This window comes from Salvelinus namaycush, chromosome 22, assembly GCF_016432855.1.
Source record: "Salvelinus namaycush isolate Seneca chromosome 22, SaNama_1.0, whole genome shotgun sequence".
In the NCBI taxonomy this organism is placed as follows: Eukaryota; Metazoa; Chordata; class Actinopteri; order Salmoniformes; family Salmonidae; genus Salvelinus; species Salvelinus namaycush.
The window spans coordinates 1773484-1791927 of NC_052328.1; the positions used below are offsets into that span (position 1 = coordinate 1773484).

At 43.0% G+C, this 18444-nt stretch overlaps 1 protein-coding gene across 1 annotated transcript; it reads left to right on the forward strand.

The window, feature by feature from the left end:
* Nucleotides 1-207: 207 nt before the first annotated feature.
* LOC120017455 (dnaJ homolog subfamily B member 12-like) lies at nt 208-12225 on the forward strand. Its single transcript, XM_038960208.1, has 8 exons — nt 208-396; nt 880-1051; nt 2223-2368; nt 2587-2760; nt 2922-2989; nt 4557-4666; nt 10497-10669; nt 12124-12225. Exons 1-8 carry the CDS (start codon nt 264-266, stop codon nt 12147-12149), a joined length of 1002 nt encoding a protein of 333 aa, XP_038816136.1. The 5' UTR covers nt 208-263; the 3' UTR covers nt 12150-12225.
* The last annotated feature ends 6219 nt before the right edge of the window (nt 12226-18444 follow it).

An 18444-nucleotide genomic window follows, 5' to 3' on the forward strand; every position in this document is an offset into this window, starting at 1 on the left:
TTTTCTCATGATTTGGTTGGGTCTAATTGTGCTGCTGTCCTGGGGCTCTGTTTGTGTTTGTCAACAGAGCCCCAGGACCAGCCTGCTTCTCCAGGTTCATCTCTGTAGGTGATGGCTTTGTTATGGAAAGTTTGGCTCCATCTAGTAGGCAATACCAACATGACCACACCTCTACGTCACTACATAATGCGTGACGTCATTAGAAAGCGCCCTACAACGGCTATTAGCGTTATTTTTTTATTTACCTCAAGCTGCGTCCCGCAATGGAAGTAAACAGGGACGAAGCAGAGCGTTGCATTGACATTGCAACTGCTGCATTAACAAACAATCAAGCAGAGAAGGCCGTTAGATTTCTAGAAAAGGCACAGAAACTTTTTCCGACGGATAAGGCGAGAGGTAAGAGACGGCCGCTTGAGAAGCGACATGAATGTCAGCTAGCATCCAGGGTATATTTTTTCCTGGGAAATGGAGGGCCCGCTATAGTTGCGTTAATACGTTACCATTCTCACTGCTATAGCTAGCTAATTATCGCCGATTTTTCATATAAAACATCTAATCTGGCTCGATTTTGCATTGTCACTGTTGTAGTTGTAGTATACACAGTCCGTTTAATTCTGGTTATATTAGCTAGCTAGCGAGCTACCTAACGTTAAACTGTGTAGTCAGTACATTCAGTTGCACTCAATCTCATGTTGCTAGCTAAATACAAACGGTGTAGCTGCATAGTTAGCGGTCTTTGACGCTGTTACTTCGAATAATTCACAAGAGGGAGATGTCATCAGAGATTTGCCCCCAATGGGCCTGTTCAGTGGAGACGTTTCTGGGGGAAACTACCATACTCAAATGTTCCTCTAAATGTTACTCTATTTGTATTTCCAGCACTGCTCGACTTAATTGCAAGAAATGGTTTCACCCCTGGTCATGACAACCAGTCAGGATCCAGTGATGGCACTGGGCCAAGGCAGCGAAGACCTGGAGAGGAGGACCAAGGAGAGAAGGCCTCGCAGACAGCCAAATCCTACACCTCAGATCAACTGGACGCTGTCAAGAAGTAGGATGCATGGAATTTACTATCATTGCAATTATTATCATATAAAATGTAATTGCAAGGAAAGTGAAGGAAAAGGATACTTAGTCAGTTGCACAACTGAATACATTCAACCAAAATGTATCTCCTGCATTTAACCCAGCCCCTCTGAATCAGAGAGGTGCATTTAACCCAGCCCCTCTGAATCAGAGAGGTGCATTTAACCCAGCCCCTCTGAATCAGAGAGGTGCATTTAACCCAGCCCCTCTGAATCAGAGAGGTGCATTTAACCCACCCCCTCTGAATCAGAGAGGTGCATTTAACCCAACCCCTCTGAATCAGAGAGGTGCATTTAACCCAACCCCTCTGAATCAGAGAGGTGCATTTAACCCAACCCCTCTGAATCAGAGAGGTGCATTTAACCCAACCCCTCTGAAACAGAGAGGTGCATTTAACCCAACCCCTCTGAATCAGAGAGGTGCATTTAACCCAACCCCTCTGAAACAGAGAGGTGCATTTAACCCAGCCCCTCTGAATCAGAGAGGTGCATTTAACCCAACCCCTCTGAATCAGAGAGGTGCATTTAACCCAACCCCTCTGAAACAGAGAGGTGCATTTAACCCAACCCCTCTGATTCAGAGAGGTGCATTTAACCCACCCCCTCTGAATCAGAGGTGCATTTAACCCCTCTGATTCAGAGAGGTGCATTTAACCCAGCCCCTCTGAATCAGAGAGGTGCATTTAACCCAACCCCTCTGAAACAGAGAGGTGCATTTAACCCAACCCCTCTGATTCAGAGAGGTGCATTTAACCCACCCCCTCTGAATCAGAGAGGTGTGAGGGGTTGCCTTAATCGACATCCATGTCTTCGGTGCCCGGGGAGCAGTTGTTGGGGGTTAAATGGTCGCTGGCTCGGATTCGAACCGATTTTTTTTATTCAACGTTCTTACCCGTTAGGCTACCTGTCGTCCAATGTTCCTGCTGAGCTGGGACCACACATGTATATATTTTTGTAGTTGTTGATAAAAGCATCTGCTAAATGGCATGTTATATTGAAACTGCTTCTAAAACATTAACATCAAACATCTGTTTAACTCCCACTTTCCACATTGAATCTTCCCTATCGGAAAAATGAAAATATCTTGGAAACAATTGAGTGTTTTGTCTTTATAGTTTTCTTCTTCTGTCTTTACAGAATCAAACAGTGTAAAGACTTCTATGAGATTCTCGGAGTGAAGAAAGATGCGTCTGAAGATGATCTCAAAAAGTCATATAGAAAATTAGCGTTGAAATTCCATCCCGACAAAAACCACGCCCCGGGTGCCACTGAGGCATTTAAAGGTACGCCCCAAACCAGACTTATTTTCTTCATTATTTTAATGCGATAACCATTCAAAGGAGCCGGTTTGCCGGACACAGGTTAAGCCTAGTCCTGGACTAAAACGTGTTCAACTGAGAATGCTTTCTAGTCTAATCAGTGTCCAGGAAACCGCTCCAATGAATTGTATATCATTTAATGTAATTTGAAGGTACCCAAAAAGGTGTTTGTTTTCCCCCAGCTATTGGAAATGCCTATTCCTGCTTGAGTAATGCTGACAAGAGGAAACAGTATGACCAGTGTGGTGAGGAGAAGAGACATCCGTCAAGACAGGGACAGACCAACGGAGACTTCCAGGCTGATATTTCACCTGAGGACCTCTTCAATATGTTCTTCGGAGGGGGTTTTCCAGCAAGTGAGTGACACACACACACACACACACACACACACACACACACACACACACACACACACACACACACAGACACAGTCACTAGAAACCATTGCATCTACATATTTTACTGACACCTCCACTGCTAATGCTCTATCTATTGGTTGTCTGTTTTGCTTCTCAAGGCAACGTTCATGTATACAGAAATGGGCGTTATCAGAGGCCAGCGGGACAACAGGGACAACAGAGAGAGGTATGCCAGTGTTTTTTTTTGTGATTGCACATTTTCCAGTTCAGGTTATTAAGTAGATAAATTTAGCCATTTTTCTAATGGTTTTCTAATGTATGTTAGTTAGCCTGCTGTACAGCAGGGGGAGTCCTTGTTGTTTTTGCACTGCAAACTGAGAATGGTCTACTTGGGTAGAACTGTATTGTTACACTACGTGACCAAAAGTATGTGGACACCTGCTTGTCCAACATCTCATTCCAAAATCATGGGCATTAATATGGAGTTGGTCCCCCCCTTTGCTGCTATAACAGCCTCCACTCTTCTGGGAAGGCTTTCCACTGGATGTTGGAATGTTTCTGTGGGGACTTGCTTCCATTCAGCCACAACAGCATTAGTGAGGTGGGGGCACTGATGTTGGGTGATTAGGTCTGACTTGCAGTCGGCGTTCCAATTCATCCCAATGGTTTTTGATGGAGTTGAGGTTAGGGCTCAGTGCAGGCCAGTCAAGTTCCACTTCCACACCGATCTCGACAAACAATTTCTGTATGGACCTCGCTTTGTGAACAGGGGCATTGTTATCATGCTGAAACAGGAAAGGGTCTTCACCAAACTGTTGCCACAAAGTTGGAAGCACAGAATCGTCTAGAATGTCATTGTATGCTGTAGCATTAAGATTTCCCTTCACTGGAACTAAGGGGCCCGAACCATGAAAAACAGCCCCAGACCATTATTCCTCCTCCACCAAACTTTACAGCTGGAACTATGCATTGGGGCAGGTAGCGTTCTCCTGGCATCTGCCAACACCAGATTCGTCTGACGGACTGCCAGAAGGTGAAGTGGGATTCATCACTTTAGAGAATGCGTTTCCACTGCTCCAGAGCCCAGTGGCGGTGAGCTTTACTCCACTCCAGCTGACACTTGGCGTTGCGCATGGTGATCTTAGGCTTGTGTGTGGCTGCTCGGCCAGGGAAATCCATTTCATGAAGCTCCTGACAAACAGTTCTTGTGCTGACGTTGCTTCCCGAGGCAGTTTTGAACATGGTAGTGAGTGTTGCAACCGAGGACAGACACTTTTTATGCTCTATGGGCTACATCGCTCGGCGGTCCTGTTCTGTGAGCTTGTGTGGCCTACTACTTCATGGCTGAGCCGTTGTTGCTCCTAGACGTTTCCACTTCAATATAACAACACTTACAGTTGACCGGGCAGCTCTAGCAGGGCAGACATTTGACGAACTGACTTTTTGGAGAGGTGGCATCCTATGACAGTGCCATGTTGAAAGTTACTGAGCTCTTCAGTAAGGCCGTTCTACTACCAATGTTTGTCTATGGAGATTGCATGGCGGTGTGCTCAATTTTATACACGTCAGCAACGGGTGTGGCTGAAATAGCCGAATTCACTAATTTGAAAGTTTATCCACATACTTTTGTACATATAGTGTATGTGAAATTAGCCTGTGCAAAGTGGATTGCTAGGCTTAAGACCGGTAGTTGGTTTTGCAGTGTTATCAGTTAACTCAAACAAACCTGTATAGTTTACCATGTCAGTTTGTCATTGTTGTGTCTAACAAACCTGTGTGTTGTGATTTTTCAGGGAGGCTTTGCGCTCTTTGTCCAGCTGCTGCCCATCGTCATCCTGGTGGTTGTGTCAGCTCTCAGTCAGATGATGGTCTCCACCGCCCCCTACAGCCTCAGCTTCAGGCCGTGAGTCTAACCCCTGACACCCCCCCCCCCCCCCCCCCCCCCGGATAATCACCTCATGGAGTAGCCTGGTCTTTCTTTATTTATCACCTTTATTTAACCAGGTAGGTCAGTTGAGAACCAGTTCTCATTTACAACTGCGACCTGGCCCAGATAAAGCAAAGCAGTGCGACAAAAACAACAACACAGAGTTACACGTGGGATAAACAAACGTACAGTCAATAACACAATAGAAAAATCTATATACAGTGTGTGCAAATGTAGAAGATTAGAGAGGTAAGGCAATAAATAGGCCATAGAGGCAAAATAATTACAATTTAGCATCAACACTGGAGTGATATATTTGCAGATGATGTGCAAGTAGAGATACTGGGGTGCAAAAGAGCAAGAAGATAAATAACAATATGGGGATGAGGTAGTTGCGTGTGCTATTTACAGATTGGCTGTGTACAGGTACAGTGATCGGTAAGCTGCTCTGACAGCTGATGCTTAAAGTTAGAGAGGGAGATATAAGTCTCCAGCTTCAGGGATTTTTGCAATTCGTTCCAGTCATTGGCAGCAGAGAACTGGAAGGAAATGCGGCCAAAGTAAGTGTTGGCTTTGGGGGTGACCAGTGAGATATACCTGCTGGAGCGTGTGCTATGGGTGGGTGTTATGGTGACCAGTGAGCTGAGATAAGGCCGGGCTTTACCTAGCAAAGACTTATAGTTGATCTGGAGCCAGTGGGTTTGGCGACGAATATGTAGCGAGGGCCAGCCAACGAGAGCATACAGCTCAGTGGTGGGTAGTATATGGGGCTTTGGTGACAACGGATGGCATTGTGATAGACTACATCCAGTTTGCTGAGTAGAGTGTTGGAGGCTAATTTGTAAATTACATCGCCGAAGTCGTGGATCGGTAGGATAGTCTTACGAGGGTATGTTTGACAGCATGAGTGAAGGAGGCTTTGTTGCAAAATAGGAAGCCGATTCTAGATTTAATTTTGGATTGGAGATGCTTAATGTGAGTCTGGAAGGAGAGTTTACAGTCTAAACAGACACCTAGGTATTTGTAGTTGTCCACATATTCTAAGTCCGAACCGTCCAGAGTAGTGATGCTAGTCAGGGGTGCGGGCAGTGATCGGTTGAAGAGCATGCATTTAGTTTTACTAGCATTTAAAAGCAGTTGGAGACCATGGAAGGAGGATTGTATGGCATTGAAGCTTGTTTGGAGGTTTGTTAACTTCTCTAGGCTAGGTGGGATGGTAGCGTCCCACCTGACCAACATCCAGTGAAAGTGCAGGGCGCCAAATTCAAACTACAGAATTGTAAATATTTAACATTCTTGAAAATACACATGCAATATGTCAAAATAAAGCTTAACTTGTTAATCCAGCCGCGATGTCAGATTTCAAAAAGGCTTTACGGCGAAAGCAAACCATGCGATTATCTGAGGACAGCACCCCACCATACAAATGCATAAAAATTATTTTCAACCAGGCAGGTGGCGACACAAAAGTCAGAAATAACGATATAATTCATGCCTTACCTTTGAAGATCTTCTTCTGTTGGCACTCCGATATTTCCCAGAAACATCACAAATGGTCCTTTTGTTCGATAAACTCCTTTTTATATCCCCAAAATGTCAATTTATTTGGCGCGTTTGATTCAGAAAAACACCGGTTCCAACTCGCCCAACATGACTATAAATTATCTAATAAGTTACCTGTAAACTTTGTCCAAACATTTCAAACAACTTTCCTAATCCATCCTTAGGTATCCTAAAACATAAATAATCGACAAAATTTAAGACTGAATATACTGTGTTCAATAGCGGATAAAATCAAAGTGGAGCGAGCTACAGGTCGTGTGCCCCAAACAGGTCACTTGGCTTGACTCTCATTCTGTACTTCTTCATTTCTCAATGGAAAAACATCAAACAATTTCTAATGACTGTTGACATCTAGTGGAAGCCATAGGAACTGCAACCAGGTGCATCATAAATCTAGTTTACCATAGAAAGCTAATTGAAAACACAGTCAACTAAAAATTCCTGGATGGTTTGTCCTCAGGGTTTCGCCTGCCAAATACGTTCTGTTATACTCAGACATAATTTTAACAGTTTTAGAAACTTTTGAGTGTTTTCTAACCAAATATATGCATATGCATAGCTTCTGGGCCTGAGTAGCAGGCAGTTTACTTTGGGCACGCTTTTCATCCGGACATCAAAATACTGCCCCCTATCCCAAAGAAGTTAACACAGTGTCCAAAGAAGGGCCTGATGTATACAGAATGGTGTCGTCTGCGTAGAGGTGGATCAGGGAATCACCAACAGCAAGAGCTACATCATTGATATATACAGAAAAGAGTTGGCCCAAGAATTGAACCCTGTGGCACCCCCATAGAGACTTCCAGAGGTCCAGACAACAGGCCCTTGAGTCTGCCGATAAGAATGAGGTGATTTGACAGTCGAAAGCCTTGGCCAGGTCGATGAAGATGGCTGCACAGTACTGTCTTTTATCGATGGCGGTTATGATATCGTTTAGGACCTTGAGCGTGGCTGAGGTGCACCAATGACCAGCTCGAAAACCAGATTGCATAGTGGAGAAGGTACGGTGGGATTCTAAATGGTCGGTGATCTGTTTGTGAACTTGGCTTTCGAAGATTTTAGAAAGGCAGGGTAGGATAGATATAGGTCTATAACCGTTTGGGTCTAGAGTGTCTCCCCTTTTGAAGAGGGGGATGACCCAGACAGCTTTTCAATATTTGGGAATCTCAGACGATACGAAAGAGTGGTTGAACAGACTGGTAATGGGGGTTGCAACAATTTTGGCAGCTAATTTTAGAGAGGGTGCAGATTGTCTAGCCCGGCTGATTTGTAGCGTTTTCAGAACATCAACTTTCTGGATTTGGGTGAAGGAGAAGCGGGGGCGGACTTGGGCAAGTTGCTGCAGGGGGTGCAGAGCTGTTGGCCGGGGTAGCCAGGTGGAAAGCATGGCCAGCCGTAGAAAAATGCTCATTGAAATGATCGCTCATCGTAGATTTATCAGTGGGGACTGTGTTTCCTAGCCTTAGTGCAATGGGCAGCTGGGAGGAGGTGCTCTTATTCTCCATGGACTTTACAATGTCCCAAAACTTTTTGGAATTAGTGCTCAGTCTGCAAATTTCTGTTTGAAATAGCTGAACGCAACAGCATGTTTTTGTGCTGGTCAAGGGCAGTCAAGTCTGGGGTGAACCAAGGGCTATATCTCTTCTTAGTTCTACATTTTTTGAATGACGCATGCTTATTTAAGATGATGAGGAAAGCACTTTTTAAAGCGCAACCAGGCATCCTCTACTGACGGTATGAGGTCAATATCCTTCCAGGATACCTGGGCCAGGTCGATTAGAAAGGCCTGCTCGCTGAAGTGTTTTAGGTAGCGTTTGACAGTGATGAGGGATGGTCGTTTGACCGCTGACCCATTACGGACGCAGGCAATGAGGCAGTGATCGCTGAGATCCTGGTTCAAGACAGCAGAGGTGTATTTAGAGGGCAGGTTGGTCAGGATGATATCTAAGAGGGTGCCCATGGTTACGGATTTAGGGTTGTACCTGGTAAATTCCTTGATAATTTGTGTGGGATTGAGGGCATCTAGCTCAGATTGCAGGATGGCCGGGGTGTTAAGCATATCCCAGTTTAGGTCACCTAACAGTACGAACTCAGAAGATAGATGGGGGGAAATCAATTCACATATGGTGTCCAGGGCACAGCTGGGGGCTGAGGGGGGGTCTATAACAAGCGGCAACGGTGAGAGACTTGTTTCTGGAAAGGTGGATTTTTAAAAGTAGAAGCTATTTGTTTGGGCACAGACCTGGATAGTATGACAGAACTCTGCAGGCTACCTCTGCAGTAGATTGCAACTCCGCCCCCTTTAGCAGTTCTATCTTGTCGGAAAATGTTGTAGTTGGGGATGGAAATTTCAGGGTTTTTGGTGGTCTTCCTAAGCCAGGATTCAGACACGGCTAGAACATCCGGGTTGGCAGAGTGTGCTAAAGCAGTGAATAAAACAAACTTAGAGAGGAGGCTACTGATGTTAACATGCATGAAACCAAGGCTTTTACGGTTGCAGAAGTCAACAAATGAGAGCGCCTGGGGAATGGGAGTGGTGCTGGGTGCTGCAGGGCCTGGATTAACCTCTACATCACCAGAGGAGGAGTAGGATAAGAGTACGGCTAAAAGCTATACGAATTGGTCATCTAGTGCGTTCGGAACAGAGAGTAAAAGGAGCAGATTTCTGGGCGTGGAAAAATAGATTCAAGGCATAATGTACAGAGAAGGTTATGGTAGGATATGAGTACAGTGGAGGTAAACCTAGGCATTGAGTGATGATGAGAGAGGTTTTGGGAATGTTCCAACCAGGATGAATGAAAATCTGGAATTTTGGCTAATTTACTGGAATTTTGCAACCCTAGCTGTGCTGTCTTAAAGTCGTATAGTCAGACATTTGACTATGATGTATTATTAAGCAACTTCCGCCAAAGTAATGCAATCATTTGATGATTCTTCTTTCTTTGTATTACAAAATGCTGAACTGCCTTGGATGGGACGGATTATCCTCCAGTTGCTATGTTATCCTGCTATAACAATGCATTTCACAATTTGGTAATCCTCTAGTAATGATTATTTCTGGAAATTGTTTGGGAAGGTGGTTTTTCAGCAGTTTTTTTGGTGTTTGCTAGATGCATTAGTTTGACTGAGGTGGAGAGATGGCACCCTATTCCCTATATAGTGCATTATCCCTATGGGTTCTGTTCAATGGTAGGACACTAAATAGGGACTAGGGTGTCATTTGGGACACCGCCTGGTAGTCTTTAGGGAGGTCACAGGTCATAGATTGACTTTAGGGGAAAGTAGTCGTCAGCAGGGGCTCTTTGGCCCTTGGTTAAGACCCAGCGATGGCTGGCCCATGGTTAAGACCCGGCGATGGCTGGCCCGTGGTTAAGACCCGGCGATGGCTGGCCCGTGGTTAAGACCCGGCGATGGCTGGTAGGCTTGGGCAGTATACCAGGGTATTTAGAAAAAGCCACAGTAGGGTTTTTCAATACCGTCAAAACTATTTATTTGTAATTTCTCAATAAATGTAAATATTTGTAACTACTTTTTAAATGAATACCTGCAGTCAACTTGTGCAATCAGGGAAAGTGTGATACCTAGTCAGTTGTACATCTGAATGTATTCAACTGAAATGTGTCATTCTTATTCAACCCAACCGCTCTGAATCAGAGACGTGCGGGCCACTGCCTTAATCAACATCCACGTCATCGGCGCCCGGGGAACAGTGGGTTTAACTGTCTTGCTCAGGGGCAGAACGACAGATTTTTACCATGTCAACTCGGGGATTAGATCCAGAACCTTTCGGTTACTGGCCCAACGCACCTAACCACCAGGCTATCACCACCAATACTCTACTCCTCTGTCTGTCTGTTATCACCACTGTTACTGTCGTGTGGGAGACTATAGTGATTGTGTCAGAGAGTAGTCCACTGTCATATCCCACGATAAAGGGATTGGTGTTGCTGGGTTCATGTGAAGCTGCTTCACTGGGTTGGCAGGTAGCCTAGTGGTTAGAACGTTGGGCCAGTAACTGAAAGGTTGTTAGATTGAATCCCCGAGCTGACAAGGTAAAAGAAATCTGTCATTCTGCCCCTGAACAAGGCAGTTAACCTACTGTTCCTACGCCGTCATTGTAAATAGGAATTTGTTCTTAACTGACTTGCCTAGTTAAATAAAATAAAAATTCACTCATTACGCTGTCTCTCTGTATCTTTCTCTGTCTCTCTGTATCTCTCTCTGTATCTATCTCCATCAAATTCAGGTCTATTGGACACACCCACAAGAGGTACACAGAGACCTTGAGGGTGCCGTACTATGTGGGAGACCACTTTTCCAGGGAGTACAACGGACTGAATCTGAAGACTGTGGAGAGGAGTGTGGAGGATGACTACATCTCCAACCTCAGAAACAACTGCTGGAAGGAGAAACAACAGAGTACGTTCACTTAATAGTATGAGAATAACATGGTCATTTAGCAGACGCTTCCATGGCTTCTAGAACGGTCAGCGTGGACAGTGACACCTGTTCAGTATGTTGGTCCGTGTGGGAATCGAACCCACAACCCCAGCATCATACTCTTAGAACTGCAACTGCTGGAAGCAGAAGTAGGTTGATGTTCTAACTAGCTCTTCTCCGTTGACCTTTTTGTCTGTCTTTGGATGATGAAGTTCTATTGATTAATCAATATTCTCCAAATCAAATTTTATTGGTCACGTACACGTGTTTAGCAGATGTTATTGCGGATTTAGTGAAATGCTTGTGTTTCTAGCTCCAACAGTGCAGTAATATCTAACAAGTAATATCTAACAATTTCACAACAATACACACAAATCTAAAGTAAATGAATGGAATTAAGAATATATAAATATATGGACGAGCAATGTCAGAGCGACATAGAATAAGATATAGTAGAATAGGATAGAATACAGTATATACAAATGAGATGAGTAATGCAAAACATGTAAACATTATTAAAGTGACTAGTGTTCCATTATTAAAGTGGCCAGTGATTTCAGGTCTATGTATATAGGGCAACAGCCTCTAATGTGTTAGTGATGGCTATTTAACAGTCTGATGGCCTTGAGATAGAAGCTGTTTTTCAGTCTCTCGGTCCCAGCTTTGATGCACCTGTACTGACCTCGCCTTCTGGATGATAGCGGGGTGAACAGGCAGTGGCTCGGGTGGTTGTTGTCCTTGATCTGCTGTGTTGGGTCCTGTACAGAGAGGTCTATCTGCTGTGTTGGGTCCTGTAGAGAGAGGTCTATCTGCTGTGTTGGGCCCTGTAGAGAGAGGTCTATCTGCTGTGTTGGGCCCTGTAGAGAGAGGTCTATCTGCTGTGTTGGGTCCTGTAGAGAGAGGTCTATCTGCTGTGTTGGGTCCTGTAGAGATGCTGTGTTGGGTCCTGTAGAGAGGTCTATCTGCTGTGTTGGGTCCTGTAGAGAGAGGTCTGTTAGACTGACAGTCTATCTGCACAGATACATGGATATGTACACACATGATAACATACGCACTACACACACACACGTACACATGGATTTTGTATTGTAGATATGTGGTAGTGGAGTAGGGGCCTGAGGGCACACACTTAGTGTGTTGTGAAATCTGTTATGAATGTATTGTAGTGTTTTTCATATAACTGCCTTAATGTTGCCGGACGCCACGAGGAGTAGCTGCTGTTACACTGACAGTTTGAATAGACATGTATCATCTGTGCTGCCTCCGTATGATGGGTATTACAAGATGTCATGGAGGATATGTCTCTGTACTCTGGTCTTCCCCACAGGTATTACAAGATGTCATGGAGGATATGTCTCTGTACTCTGGTCTTCTCCACAGGTATTACAAGATGTCATGGAGGATATGTCTCTGAACTCTGGTCTTCTCCACAGGTATTACAAGATGTCAGTGGTGCTGATGTGCTTCTTCATCCCCATGTTTGTTCCTTGGTGCCTGTGGGGAGAGAGCCTGTGGTTGGGCTACTTCGTGCCAGGTCTGCTGAGATACACCCTGGTACTGAACGCTACCTGGCTGGTCAACAGTGCTGCCCACATGTGGGGCAACCGGCCCTACGACACCAACATCAACCCCAGAGAGAACAAGTTTGTCACTCTTAGTGCCATAGGTATATTAGCTACCTCTTGCCATTTTAAAAGATCTTAAAACTTCATTAAGTCGCTCCTTTATAACATGCAGTTATATCGTAGATGACTCTATACTGGGGCCTCCTGAGTGGCGCAGTGGTCTAAGGCACTGCATCGCATTGCTAGCTGTGCCACTAGAGATTCTGGGTTCGAGTCCAGGCTCTGTCGCGACCGGGAGACCCATGGGGCGGCGCACAATTGGCCCAGCGTCGTCCGGGTTAGGGGAGGGTTTGGTCGGCAGGGATGTCCTTGTCCCATCGCGCACTAGCGACTCCTGTGGCGGGCCGGGTGCAGTGCACGCTGACACGGGCACCAGGTGTACGGTGTTTCCTCTGACACATTGGTGCGGCTGGCTTCCGGGTTAAGTGGGCATTGTGTCTAGAAGCAGTGCGGCATGGCTGGGTTGTGTTTCGGGGGGCGCACGGCTCTCGACCTTCGCCTCTCCCGAGTCCGTACGGGAGTTGCAGCGATGGGACAAGACTGTAACTACCAATTGGGGAGAAAACAGGGTAAATGAATGACTCTGTACTACACAGTTATCTCAGAACAGTAGCCTAACAGAACGAGCGTTGACTTCTGCTCCTGTAATTACCTTCCTGAGTGATATTGAACATGTAATATGTTTTTACCTGCTGTCAGTTTACTTTGATTCTACCTGTTTGTCAAAGAGATTGAAAGGGGATTTGTTATTCATTGTAGAGCAGAGCAAGTTTATGCAGACCATGAATTTTAGGTTTTGAGTTCCCAACTCTGTGCTTGACAGAAAATAATATTTATAGTAGCTCTATATCAAACCATGTGTGGGTGTTCACATCTTACAAGATATCTTGTATATATTATTCTGTGTAGATAACGGTTAGCCTAACTATGGTTTCCTGTCACTTTCAGGTGAAGGGTTCCATAACTATCACCACACCTTTCCTTATGATTATGCATCGAGTGAGTTTGGCTGCAACCTGAACCTGACCACCTGTTTCATCGACTTGATGTGTTTCCTCGGCCTGGCAAAGGACCGCAAGAGAGTGTCCCCTGAACTAGTGCTGGCCCGGGCTCAGCGCACTGGGGACGGAAGCACCCGGAACCGGAGTGGCTAGGAGGTTTTCCCCCAATCTCAAAAAAGCTCCAAAACAAAACCAATGTAAAAGAAAATATATATAAAACCGACAAAAGTTTAGTTTGCAGTGTAATTTTGAGAGATGCTTCTCTTATCTTGTAGCTACAGTCAAAGCTTCACTCTTCTCCTTTCTTAAAGATTCATGTTCGCTTTTAAAATAGGGACTTTAATCACCTTATGTTCTACTGTTTCATTTCAACTTCGCTTCAGCAAATAGTCTGTTGTGTGAAATGGTACAAATCTGTCTGTTGCCAAAGCTGGTATGCTGCCATTGGTCAAGCCTTCCTCAGTAGGCTGGAGGAGGTTTTCCTGAGCTGTGAATGCTTCTTCTGCTGCAATGGTACATTGATGTTGCATAGGCAATCAATCCAGAGTTTCTTAAACTGCAGTCAAGTATTAAAGGAGAGATTTGAAAAATAAGAAAGCTTTAAAAAAAATAAGAAACATTTTAAACTTGTTGTTGTGACACCTTTAAATCTCCATCTTGAAGTGAAGCTGTCTGTCGTGTCCATAGCTTTCATGTAATGTGAGTCATGTAACCAAAACAGATACTTTTCTAGTCTTCAAGTAACTGTCCAGTGAAAATATATATTTTAAAGTTCATATTCTGTTTACTCATACCCAAATAATGTTGCGGACTCGTCCTATACTTGTATTTGTGACCAAAGCATAAATTGTAATGAAGAAAAAACCACTTCAAAAACCACACTCTCAAACAGACGGTTTTAAAAAAATGCTTGCTATTTCCTCGTAGAGGATGATGTTCTGGCCAATCAGCGCTCTACTCGCGTTAATACTTTTAATGACCGGTATATACGGCCACCATTCCGAGGATGATGTTCTGGCCAATCAGCGCTCTACTCGCGTTAATACTTTTAATGACCGGTATATACGGCCACCATTCCGAGGATGATGTTCTGGCCAATCAGCGGTCTACTCGCGTTAATATTTTTAATGATCGGTATATACGGCCACACCATTCCAACACAGAAAAGCTGCTTTTTAACAGACTTAATTTATTTTTATTTTTTAAATAGGAAGGAAAACTATTTCACTCATATTATAATTAATTACAAGTCATATTTCATAAAAATCTGGAAACAGTGGACAGTTACTTTAATACTCAATGATTACTGGATATTAATAAGGAATAGAGTCCTGAAACGTGGAAAACCATGTTCCATTTCATAGAGTATATGAGATTTATTAGGTTTCAACTGACTTGGTTCTTATTCAACATTGTTACAGTTTACAGCAAAGTGTTTAAATTATACAGAAGGACTCTTTAGTTTATTGAGAGGGGTCGCAGTGGAACTGAATAAAGCACAGACATGACGGTACTGTCACAAAAAGAGATTAGAGATTTTATACATTTTAGAAAACAAATTAAGAATACATGCTTCCCCCTCCCTAGATTTTCAACCAGGTTAGAGCTATAAAAAATATATATATATATAGTAAAATATATTTTTGAATGTGCTGTTTCTTATAGAAGCAGGGCTGACTAACCACATCTGTGGCCCTAGGCAAGAATATTTTGAAGCCCCCTCCCCTCATGGCAGTGGAGCAAGACATTTTTTAAAGCTAACTTCCTGCAGTTGTACACATTTTGCCATGGGGCAGAGATAAAAAGGTGCCGTTTTAAAGCTAATGTCCCAGTTGGTAATCCGGCCATGAATATAAAACAGTTCTCTGCCTATGCCATGCTACTGTAGGCTGTGTGTACCTTTTTACAAGATATTTGTAGTCTACAGCACTTTTTAATTTAATTGACAAAAAGACTCAGTAAAAAATGATTAGTTGATAAAAGTAAACTAGTAAAAGGTGAATGTAAAATGTAGTTGTTAGGATTATGGCCATAAAATGTATTTCTGAATCCCTAAAGAGAGACCTGCAGTATTTCTTTTGACCTTTATTTAACTAGGCAAGTCAGTTAAGAACAAATTCTTATTTTACATGACGGCCTAGGAACAGTGGGTTAACTGCCTTGTTCAGGGGAAGAACGACAGATTTTTACCTTGTCAGCTCGGGGATTTGATCTAGCAACCTTTCAGATACTGGCCCAACGTTCTAACCACTAGGCTACCTGGCCCAGTATCCCCAGTATCATAATATTTAACTTATTGATAACACGGTTATATAAGGAGCTAATCCACATTTAGGTTAAAACATTCACCAACTACCATACGGTACATTTCTTCCATACCTTCCTCTCTGCCATAACATGAAAATGTCAGTTGATTTTCTCGTAATATTTGATAATAAATCTAACTGCCAAAATAATAACACTTGAGTAAATGAGGGATACAAAGTGTATTGAAGCAGGTGCTTCCACACAGTTGTGGTTTCCTGAGTTATTTAAACAATTAACATCCCATTATGCTTAGGGTCATGCATAAAAATGCTGGGCAGGCCATTATTATGGTTACCATGGCTATGTCCCCATAGGATGACAATGCCCCCATCCACAGGGCACGAGTGGTTTGATGAGCATGAAAACGATGTAAACCATATGCCATGGCTGTCTCAGTCACCAGATCTCAACCCAATTGAACACTTATGGGAGATTCTGGAAGCGGCGCCTGAGACCAGCGTTTTACACCACCGCCAACAAAACACCAACTGGTGGAATTTCTCCTGGAAGAAGGGTGTCGCATCCCTCTAATAGACTTCCAGACACTTGTAGAATCTATGCCAAGGTGAAGCTGTTCTGGTTCGTGGTGGGCCAGCGTCCTATTAAGACGATGTTGGTGTTGCTTTTATTCAGTCAGTTACCTCTATGTACCCATAATGTGCCGTTGGTTGGACATGTCTAGTGCAGCCATACCATAGAGTCATTATTAGCCCCTTGTAGCTGGATAATGCTGTTTAGCAAGCTACTTAGGTCATAAGATTGTACAAGATTTTTAAACGTTTTCAGACATTTAGCAGACGCTCTTATCCAGAGCAACTTACAGGAGCAATTAGGGTTAAGTGCCTTGCTCAAGGGCACAGAGGCATATATTTATTTCGCCTAGTCGGCACTGGGATTCGAACCATTGACCTTTCGGTTACTGGGCCAACGCTTAAAAGTGTGGTCTTTGTCATAACCTAAACAACTGCCCTGATTTCCCTGACACTAGCTAAATAAAGTCAATTAGTTGTTACCTGAGACAGTCGTATAGCATGCAAAAGATAACAAAAGATGTGTATTCCTCAGTGAGGTAGTAACACATGCAGTAAGCCCAGGTGTTATTTGGTCAATAGAAGAACCTTTGGATGTTCTACAGAGGCTCAGATTGTGACTTAGGAGATTGTTCAGTAGGGGAGTTACTTTTCATTCAACTTGAAAGATTCTGTTTGTATGTTAACTTGACAAAAATGTTCTGTATGCATTTATTGTGTATTTTTTGCCATTGTGGTTTTCATTTACTGAAAGAAAATGGCATGAAAATGTATTGCTTTTAGTGCTTTTTTCCTTTGGCAATTGCACAGGACTTCTAAAATGGACAGAATTATTTGAGCACCTTTTTAATCGATTTTAAAGGTCGAATGCAGCTATTTTTATCGCAATATCTATCATTTTTGGGTAACAATTAAGTACCTTAATGTGATTGTTTTCAATTAAAATGGTCAAAAAGAAACAACAAAAATAGCTTTGTAGCAAAGAGACATTTCTCAAGCAAATGTTTAGCTAGAATTGTCTGGAAGTGGTCTGAGTGGGGAGGGGAAACTGAAAACTAGCTGTTATTGGCAGAGAGGTTTGGAACTCTCTTTCTTATTGGTCTATTAACAAATCATTTACTACATGGTGATGTCACCATGTAAGGCCAAAACTCCCTCTCACCAAAACAGGCTGAAATTTCAGGCAGTCTTTTCAAACAGCTCTTACACTAAAAGGAAATATATATGTAAAACACAGGAAATCACGTTGTTGACTGTACCGGACCTTTAAAAAGACTGAGTCAGGATACTCTACTACTGCCCAATGCCTTATGACTACTTCAATCCATTCCTGATCCTTTCTGTGTTCACATCCCATTTAGTTTTGTTAAAAACAGCCAAAGTGAAAGGCAGAAATGACATATACCACAATGCAGATCTAAGTGTTTTAGTTCCATCAGATATGAATAAATTGGTGGTTTACTGTATTTAATGTACTTTAGTGGACAATGGCCGAGTCCGATAGACGTGCCAACCTGAAGGAGGGATACAGAGACAGGACATGGCATCTGCATGGAACTTTTGAACAAAAAGGGGCTTTAATGTTATCCTGGTCCCAGTTCCGGATCGGTTTGTGCTGTATATTAAAACAGCTGTAGGAGTTGGCTATACAGCGCACATTGATCTGGGAACAGGATACTTTAATGTGAAATGCTAGTGAGAACTAATCGTAGAGTTTACTGAACTCTGAATTAATACAAGTCATTCAAATACTTCTCTTGCTGTATTATACAACGATCCCAAAATAAATATTGTTAATTCTGTCCTGTTGAGGGAAGCAAAACTGTTTTCATTCTTATGTTCTGGTATATGTAAAATGTGAAATATATTCTGAAGTAAAATTCAGAGATATTTTCAATAAATGTATAATTAAATGAATTGTTGTTGCTCTACTGTTTGCAGTGCAGTTATTTTTCCAGTATTCTTGAAATGCCTTAGCAACAGACTGACACATTTTGCGAGGAATGTTGTAATGCACTGTAAACAGAAGATTTTCTACAGGTGGGAAATATACTGTGTTGAAGATACTGTATGTTCCTGTATTTAAATGCCACATTGATATGAATTAATATATTGTTCAAATGCCCAGTCAAATAAAAATACATTGTACCTTTTGTCTAATCTGTAAGTAAAGTTGTAAATACACTGCTCAAAAAAATAAAGGGAACACTTAAACAACACAATGTAACTCCAAGTCAATCACACTTCTGTGAAATCAAACTGTCCACTTAGGAAGCAACACTGATTGACAA